Source organism: Lupinus angustifolius, unplaced genomic scaffold (assembly GCF_001865875.1).
Source record: "Lupinus angustifolius cultivar Tanjil unplaced genomic scaffold, LupAngTanjil_v1.0 Scaffold_284_30, whole genome shotgun sequence".
NCBI lineage: Eukaryota > Viridiplantae > Streptophyta > Magnoliopsida > Fabales > Fabaceae > Lupinus > Lupinus angustifolius.
In genome coordinates, this window is record NW_017727600.1 from 20,429 (window position 1) to 30,361 (window position 9,933).

At 31.0% G+C, this 9,933-nt stretch overlaps 1 protein-coding gene across 2 annotated transcripts; it reads left to right on the top strand.

The window, feature by feature from the left end:
• Positions 1-204: 204 nt before the first annotated feature.
• Positions 205-8,727, top strand: LOC109340902 ((+)-neomenthol dehydrogenase-like). 2 transcript variants are annotated; one of them, XM_019578675.1, is made up of 6 exons: positions 205-316; positions 397-643; positions 4,464-4,532; positions 5,079-5,258; positions 5,369-5,750; positions 8,415-8,727. In XM_019578675.1, exons 1-5 carry the CDS (start codon positions 297-299, stop codon positions 5,744-5,746), a joined length of 894 nt encoding a protein of 297 aa, XP_019434220.1. In that variant the 5' UTR covers positions 205-296; the 3' UTR covers positions 5,747-5,750; positions 8,415-8,727. The 2 variants fall into 2 exon arrangements, with proteins under 2 accessions (XP_019434220.1, XP_019434219.1); XM_019578674.1 differs by lacking the exon at positions 8,415-8,727 and having other exon boundaries at positions 5,369-5,803.
• The last annotated feature ends 1,206 nt before the right edge of the window (positions 8,728-9,933 follow it).

Genomic DNA, 9,933 nt, shown 5'->3' on the forward strand with positions numbered 1-9,933 from the left:
GAATATGACTTGTTCCTTCCTTATGATAGAAAAGCGCCATTAACTGTAAAATAACTTTCACGCAATACTTTTATATATTTTAGAAAATAAAATTGTTTACAAAAAATTTATGGAAATTTATTTATTAAAATTCAAGTTTTCTAATATACTTAACTGTGTATATTTATGTATCAAAAAAATTGTTTATATTTAAGTTTGTCTACGCTAGTTTCCCTATATATGTAACAAACTATCAACTCTGAAATCATCATTCGTTCCCTCCTCAAAATAGTATCCTGATATTTCTTTCAAATACAATGGCAGAAGGAACAAAAAGGTACTTCTGCTTTCCTTTTCTCTTCAATTTTCACCATACATATCCTCCTCTTCCATAACTGTTTTGAAATGGTTTTGTAGATATGCAGTTGTGACAGGAGCAAATAAGGGCATTGGATTTGCAATAAGCAAGCAATTGGCTTCTAATGGAATCACTGTGGTTGTAACAGCAAGAGATGAAAAGAATGGTCTGGAAGCTATTGAGAAACTGAAACAGCTTCACCTTCCTGGCCATGTGGTTTTTCATCAGCTTGATGTGACTGATCCTGCAAGTATAAGGTCAATTGAAGACTTTATCAGGATCCAATTTGGAAAACTAGATATCTTGGTATGTATCACTAAACTTCACATTTAGGTGGATATGAGCCACATTCATAAAAGTTTAGCATATTTATCAACTTAAAATATGACTCAACTATATAACTATAATTATAGTTGATAATTACTACTTAACATTTTAAATTACGGTTATGTTACAATTATGGTCACAGTGTAAATTATGGTTATGATTGTGATTATGGTTATTTTGGTCATTACAATACGGATTATGATCACGGTGTAAATTTTTTGTGATTAAAAAATATTTTAAATTTTGATGCAACTCAAATGTGGCTCGTGTGGTTGCATTATAGCTCGATGAGACTGCGTCATTGTAATTCGGTGTCACACTATAAATATAGAGTTATGCATTTGTGTCAGTTACTGCAATATTATAGTAATATCACGTGATGTGATCTATAATTTAACATTATGCAACTCTATAATTTGTATTAGTTATTGTACATTTTGGTGACAGCCTTTAGTCAAAGGATCGACAATCATCAATTTAGTGCTGACATGTTCAATGACCACTTTTCTGATCCTTAACATGAATTGAGTTATTTCAAATTCCACTTTTGTTCTTAGCTATAAATACATCAATTGAGTTATCATAGTAAAACTTCAATGACCTAGAAATAAAGTCTACAACTCTAAGCTCATATATGAAACTTTTCAACTATACCACATGCGAGGTATCTTCAAAACAAGAAACAAACTCTACTTCTTTAGTGAAAGTGGCAGTCAAGGTTTGCTTTGCACTTCTCCAAGACACGACCTCATTAGCTAGCATAAAAATATAATGGAATTTCTATTTATGAGTATTAATGCACTAAACATAATTTGAATCCCAGTAACCAATTACTTCCAAATTCTCAGTTCATTTGTACATGAGCATGAAATTCTTTGTTCCATAAAGATATCTTATTATCTTCTTTGAAGCTCTCCAATGGTCAATGCCTAGATTACTCTGATATCTTCAAAAAACTCCAACAACATATGCAATATCAGCTCTGGTACTAACCTGAGCATGCATAAGACTTCCAACAGTTGAAGCATATTGGATATTCTATCTCTCTAGCTCAAAATCAATTTTGGGACATTGACTCAAATCAAGTTTGTCTCCCTTCATAATGGAAGATACACTTGGTGAACAGTTCTTCATGTTAAATCTATCTAAAACCTTGTTGATATGGTATTTTAAGACAAATCCAAAATGCCTCTAGATCTTTCTTTATTGGTCTTAATGTCAATGCCATAGGCTACCTCTCCCATATCTTTCATATCATTTTTTTTAAAGAAACTATTTCACCTCATATAGAATACGCTTATCATTAGTTGAATCAAAACATCATCTACATATAATACAAGAAAAAAAATTACTTACATTGATCTTCTGGTATATACATCCATCCATGGTGTTCTCTTCAAAATCAAATGAAGTGGTCATTTATTGAAATTCAAGATACCATTGACATGATGTTTGCTTCAATCTATAGATGGACTTATTAACATTGCAAACTAAGAGTTCACCTTCAGTAAAGCAGAATCCTTCAGGTTGTTTCATGTAATCATTTTCCTCTAGGTAACCGTTGAGAGTCCTTTTTGGATACAAGAGAAAAATGTCTTTGTCTAGTCTATTCCTTCTCTTCGAGTGAACCCTTTGACGGTAGTTCTTACCTTATATCTCTTAATTTTTCCTTGTGAGTATTTCTAAGCTTTAATGACCCATTCACGTCCAATGACATTTTCACCACTATGCAACTCAATGAGATTTCAGGCTTTGTTAGATGACATATAATTCATCTCATATTTCATGACATTGATCCATACTCATGGCTTATCAGGATCATTTTTGGCTCCTATGTTATAGTGTGATTCTTGTAGATACACTAAAAATCACTAGGAAGTGGTGGCCTTTTGACTCTGGTAGATCTTAACATTGCCTCATTATCTTCTTGAGCAACTTGTTGTTCAACTGGCTCGTCAATAGGTTGTGAAACATTGTTATCTTGTCCTTCATTAACAACTGGATATGCATGATCATTTCTAAGTATTTGTGGAATTTCAACTATTAGTTGTCTAACACTTGTTTGTAATTGAGGAGTGTGTACGACAATCAATCTATCACTTAGTTCATAAGGTTGAAGCTCAATGTGATCGCTTTCACAAGCAATATCTTGAATTTGGTCACTCCCAATGATCAAGTCATTCACCATGAACTTTGAATTTATTGATTCCACAATCCTAGTGTTATGTGTTGGACAACAAAATCTATAGCCTTTGGACTTTTCAACATATCCAATGAAATAGCCATTAATAATCCTCTATTCTAGCTTCTTTTCATGTGGGTTATAAACTCTCATTTTAAACGAGCATTCCCAAATGTGTATATGTCGTAAACTTGGTTTCCAACCTTTGAATAACTCGAAGGCATCTTCGATACAACTCTGGTTGGAACTCGATTTAATATATATGTTGTTGTCTTTAGTGCTTTAATCCACAACAATTAAGGAAGTTTAATATTACTCCTCATACTTCTTGTCATATCCATCAAAAAAATTTTTGCCACACCATTGTGATCAGAAGAACTAGACATAGTTGGACAACAATCTCATGTTCTTGAAGAAACTTCACAAATGGATTAGATGTTTGTCCCTTCTTCATATATCTACCATAATACTTTCCACACCTATTAAATCTCACAATTTTAATTTGTTTTCCATACTTCTCTACTTCAGGCTTAATTTTTTTAAAGACATCCAAAGTTTCATCCTCAGAACAAAGTAGATCTCATTACATTATGTATGATTTATTGCAAATGTTTTAAAAACTCCATAATTTTAATTAATTAATGAAGTTATGGCCACTCTCAGTGATGATATATTCAAAGACATGGGTAAATATGAATGAATTACTATAAGCAGAGGAAAACATGATTCTGATACGAAAGGTAAATTCATATAATAAAATCTTGATCTAAATATGTCAATACATATATGATATATTTACATCAATAGGAGAAAGGGAAAAGATCACATGATGTATGATCTCATCATGTTAACACATATACAACACATTTACTAATAAAATTGGTCTAGTGATGTAAGGTCTCGTTAAATTACATGATAACCAAAAAGTCAATGATTCGATTAATATGCATGACACTTGTTAAGAGGGATATTCACACATCCCAAAAGAAATTAGTTCATTACCTAAAAAAGTGAGACAACCCTTAGGAACATAAAAAAAAATATACAACACATTTAGATCAATAGCATAAGTGAAAATATCATGTTACATACTTTCAGCCGTTACAATACTGGAGAACGCTGAACACCTTTGATTTGTTTTGCTCTTTCCAAGGCCTTACTCACTCAAAGGCAAAAAAAAATTCTGAAGAGAGGAACACATATATTACCTATAATAGAGAGCAAACATTTTATTAATTTTCCTCACACTTTGATAATGGGATAAGGATTCATCTTCTCCAAAAATGGACCATATCCAAAAACATCTTTTTTATTATCTTTAAAGTAGATATATAATTATAAAACCTAATATTATCTCATACTTGCAAAAAAGAACTAACATCATCTGCCTCATTTTTGTCATGTTTTTTATTGTGCCCAATACAAGTTATAACAATTTTTTGCAAGCTTTTCTTGTCTTTCCTTCATTTTCGCCTATAAACACTGTCAGTTGGTGATACAGCCCAAAGCACACATTTTATTTTCTCATACCAACTCTTCTTTCTGCTGTTAATTTATTATTCTCCTTTTTAAACACCCATTTGGAATGAATAGTATAAATGATTGAATTTGGTGTAGGTGAATAATGCAGGAGTAAATGGAGTAGTTGTTAAAGGAGAAGGTTTGGAACCTTCAATTACTGCTGGGGTATGTTTTCTGAGCCATTTATATTTATTTTCTTCGTCTCATCCCCAAACAGAGGTAGTTTTCACTTTATCTCCTCACCCTACCACGAACTAATCATTTTTGGTTACATCTCCTTTCAACAAGTGTAGCTTCTTTTGTTTTTTTAGAATACAGCTAGACGTTATACTATTAGCTCAACATCATATTGGTATTCAACATTCTAGTTTGAGTAGGCATAAAACATACATGATATATTCATATTTTCTGTATCAAAAAAGGGAGAGATTTCAGCATATTTGGGAAGATTGCGACCAAATTTGTTCCCTCAAAAGTCAAGAGTAAGAACTATGAATATGACATTATATCCTCGAAGTTTTTAAAGTAGAATTTGAGATAAGTTTCCAACCTGCAGGAATTCCACATAGTCCAATTGAACCATCCAAATTGTTTCTAACATTACTTTCATTGATTTTTTTTTTTTTGTAATATTAATTTTATATATCATTGGATTACTTGGAACATATTTAACAGTAACTTCATGAGTAAATAGAAAGTTAATTGCTACAGGTAGAGGGTGCAAACATTGATTGGAACAAAATCACAACTTCAACTTATGAATCTGTAGCAGCATGTATTGCAGCAAACTACTATGGTTCCAAAGGCATGTGTGAAGCACTTATTCCACTTCTAAAATTGTCAGACTCACCAAGGATTGTTAATGTTTCTTCCAGCTGGGGGATTTTGGAGGTACTTTATCGTAACCATATCGTTACGAAGACGGCCAAAACCTCCATCATTGTAATATATAGTTGTACTTGGGAAATTGAGAATAACGTTTGTTGCTCATGCTGATGCAGATTTTACCAAATGGATGGGCTAAAGGAGTCTTAAATAATATTGAAAGCCTAACAGAGGAAAAACTTGATGAGATTTTGAGTCAGTTCCTAGAAGACTTCAATAAGAATTTATTGGAAGCCAAAGGCTGGCCCACTCTTTTTCCAGCATATAAAGTATCCAAAGTTGCTTTGAATGCCTACACAAGGATTATTTCCCAGAAGTACCCATCTTTTTGCATCAATGCTGTTTGCCCTGGCTATGTTAAAACAGATTTCAACAACCATACTGGTTATTTGACTGTTGATGATGGTGCTGAAAGTGTTGTAAGGTTGGCTTTGCTACCTAATGGGAGTCCTTCTGGCCTCTTTTTCTCTAGAAGTGAAGTGGCTCCATTTTGAAAAAATATCATTGGGGAAGATTGGACTCTTGTTTATCTTTCAGAGGTTTATTGTTATTTTTATGGCTTTCATCTTAAATTTAAGATTTTTTATTTGGTTTATGGATTTATGTTTAAGGATTTCCAAAAAAAAAATTGGTCATGTACAATGAATTAAAACTTAAATCACAAAAGATTCATTATTGGTGAAAGAGTGTCTTGGGTTTATGCCTTTATGGAACTGTATTTATGCATAGTTGTGTTGGTTGATGAAATATTTACACTTCAAAGAGGTTATGTTTTTTGATGTTGAAGAGAATGTTGATAGGTACCATTAAGGTAAGAATGAGGTGAATAAATGTAGTGGATCACTAATCTTGTTTTTCTAATATTTGCGCAGAATATAAAGTTGTTGCAATTAATCGATTATCAACATGGTTAATCGATTAAAGACAGTTCTCTTAATCGATTATGGTCAGTACGTTAATCGATTATACTCTTTGAAAAATAGTTTTCTTGCTTTGAAAAACAGTGATGAATCTTGATCTTTACTATCCTAATATTGATTCGTGATTATCAACAGATTAACACTAATTAACAATTAATCACAAAATGCAAATGAACTCAAAAAACAAGTAAAGACAGAAACATAAAGAGATAGGAAAAGAGAAAATGTGCTCGAGGATTTTATCCTGATTTGTTTTGCGGGTCCACTTGCAAACTACATCCAGGCCTCCTGGTTGATTTGGGAGATTTTTCTTCACTATTAAAAATGTTATTCAATTACAATCACACTTCCAATTATCCTAGCATAAACTTCTTTCTTGAAACCGTTGAGCCACCAAGCTCGGTTTGACCTCTATCTACGGCTACTTGGATACCACACCGTTCGCGCAATTTGGCCCAACCCGAAACTATCGCTCGAATCAAGACTCACAGCCTTGTGAAGACTATTGATTCTCAACTTATGATGATACCATACACCACGAGAATTATCCTCAATTTACATAAATTTGGCGAGCTACTTTGTACACAAGATTGTGCGGATATAAACTCTAAATTCGGCTCTATGACTCTTGACACAAGATCTCACATACAACCCTAAGAACTAGATGTAGAAATCATGCAAGGTCTTTCAACTTAATAGAAAAATGTTTGGCACAATGGAAAAGGACTTTCTCTTTTTTCTCTCTTTTTTTCTCTCTTGAGAATGTATGCAAGAAAAACTTCAAAGAATCAACAAGATAGCTTCGAAAACTTAAGCACAATGAATCTTGAGTTTTTCTTTCTTTTCTATAATTTTTTGTTGTTAATTGAAAGTGTGTAAAGCTTCTCTTAAAACTGATTTATTATGTTTCAAAATAACAGATTTTGTTCATAACTGACTCAACTGATATTAATTGATAAAATGACAAGTTAATCGATTAACGTGTTTCTTGAAAACAGATTTTCAGTTATGGCTTAATCGATTAAAAACTTGCTTAATCGATTAATAAGCAGGAATTCTTGGAGGATAGTTACTGTAACTCCATTTAATCGATTATGTCTTTCCTTAATCGATTAACGGATTTCACCAGGACTTAATCGATTATCAAATCAGTTAATCGATTAATATTGTTTAAAAATGGTTTGTCCTAACTATATGGTAAACACCTTATATGATGAATGGGCATGCAACATGATTTTAGAAATGATTAAATCCTTTAGGCACAAAATCATGTATGCTTAATGCAAATGCATGAAACTTACTTATTATATATATATATATATATATGTAGATGTTATGCCTCATCATATATGATTTTCATTTTAGACTTTTTGTGACACACTTTCATCTTGAGTTTACCTATCCTAAAACTTAATACTAGGCAAGCATCTTAGGACTCTAGAATATAAAAAACAATCCTAAGTTCTATGACGTTGACCTTGAGTTTTCGGTATGTTAATTGTTGATATGTCCAAATCTTCAAGCTTCCATATAAGACCTTGTCTTCATCAAAACTTAATAGATTGGTTATAATGACATCCTTTACTATTTGTTTTATAAAAGACAAAACTTACCAACATTCAAGATAATGTCACTAATATACATGTTTTTATCTTGCAGTGCATACAAAAATAAAATAAAAATATACTATCATTTTGTAAATATCAATATATTTCGGAGAGATTTTCAAGATTACAAAACTGTTAAAGATAAACAACCGTGTTGTTTAAGAGATTCATTATGTATTGTCATTTTATATTTGTTATTGCAACTTAAACCAAATTTTTGGTGATTGATAAACTTTTTTGAAAATTTATTTTCTTTTACCAAGTGGCATGAGTTAGTCTGTAATTAAAACCTGCTTGTATGAAGCTCACAAATTTGTTTACTTCAGAATCTCTCTATTCTTCAATTCTAAATCACATTCTTTTCTCACTTTTACATAGAGAGTTAAGGAGACTATTAGTCTATAAACTAAATTTGTTCATGTGCTTGAGTGTAAAAACCAAACCAAAGTTTTCATGTATCCTGAATGGGTTCAGTGAGTACACCTATTGCGTCCAATCTAAGAACGAGATTAGTGTGGGTGAATCAATCCTAAAGGTTTGAAGGAGATGACTTTTGACTTATGAAACTCAAAAGGTTTGAAGATGGAAATTTTCAACATTGGCAAAAGGAGAGACACTTCCTTCTTACAACATTGAAGGTGGTATATGTGATGAACACACCAAAACCAGAGGAAAAAGAAGAAGGATCTCTTCAAGACAATTAATGAAGAAGATAGAAATGCTCTATATATGGGAAATGCATCACGTTAAAGGCAAAGAAATTATAGAGCTATAATTCATTTTGGGAAAAGTAGCCACTTACGTATATTTGTCATGTACCAAATATTAGGAAAAATTAATTTTAGTATCTTTACTTAATAAGAACCATTTTAAATCTGTATTTGAGGGAGGCAAAATTATTCTCTCTATGACAGAAATGTTTGTAGGAAAAATATATGTTTGTGAGAATATGTTTAAACTTAATATAATTAATGATAATGGATGTAACCTTCATATATTGTGAGTATTGTAAGTTATGGCGGACATATTAATTTTAGAAAAATGGATAAAATGATGAATTCATATTTAATTTCTAAAACAAGTAAAACTTCATATGGCATTATGTATGCAAAACTTGTATGCACACTAAGATGATTAAACTTTCTTTTTGATGGGCTTGGAAGAAATTCTAAAATGTTGGATTTAATTCATTCTAGTGTTTGTAATTTAGAAGGTTTGCATATCATATGTGGTAAAATATATTTTGTGACATTTATAGATGATTGAACTAGATATTGATATGCATATGTAATGCATTTAAATGATGAAGTTCAGATAAATTCAAGGTATTAGGATCTTCTCTATTAATGAAGAGGTAAGTACACTCAAAATAAGAGAAAAAATATAATATGATTTGACAATTTTATCCTTTAGATATAATGAGATAACATTTTTACTTCTATATAAATATAAAAGTGATCATTTGCGTCTTCATTAATAAAGAGGATCCTAACTCAAATTCAAGATATTTAAAATAGGAGTATAATTTTAACATGAGACATTTATTAAATGGTTTAAGAGTATTAAAGTATATAAGTTCATGGTTATTGAGTCTAATGACTCATATCATGTAAATACATTAGTTGAGCCTACATATTTCATCTTCAAGAAGATAGGTTTAACTCAATTTAATTACAAGGGACATTAGTAATATTAATAAGAAAGCACATAGAAACTAATTTATTTAATAAAGAAAATAATATATCCTCCTACTAAATTCTTTTATTAATCCTCCTACCCACACTAAAGTGATATATGTCAAAAGGTGATACCTTATTTATTGATGATTGATTTTCTAGTATCATATGTTATATTTTTGTGGATATGAAGATTAGTAGGATAATTTAGTAAAATGATATAACATTACTCATTCAATAATGATAATTTAAAAAGTTTGAAACTTAGAAGAAGTCCAAGAGTTAGGAAAAAGAAAACTTACAAATCACACATTTTCATGTTCATTATGGAAGGAGCAAGAGAGTCTATGGAGAATTATGGACCAATATGTTATAATATATGAGAGTATATCTTTTGTCCTATAAAATGTGTCATTCTATATGTTATTTGTTCTGATTGGTTGAAAAAATATATTTAAATTAAAAATTTAATAAATGA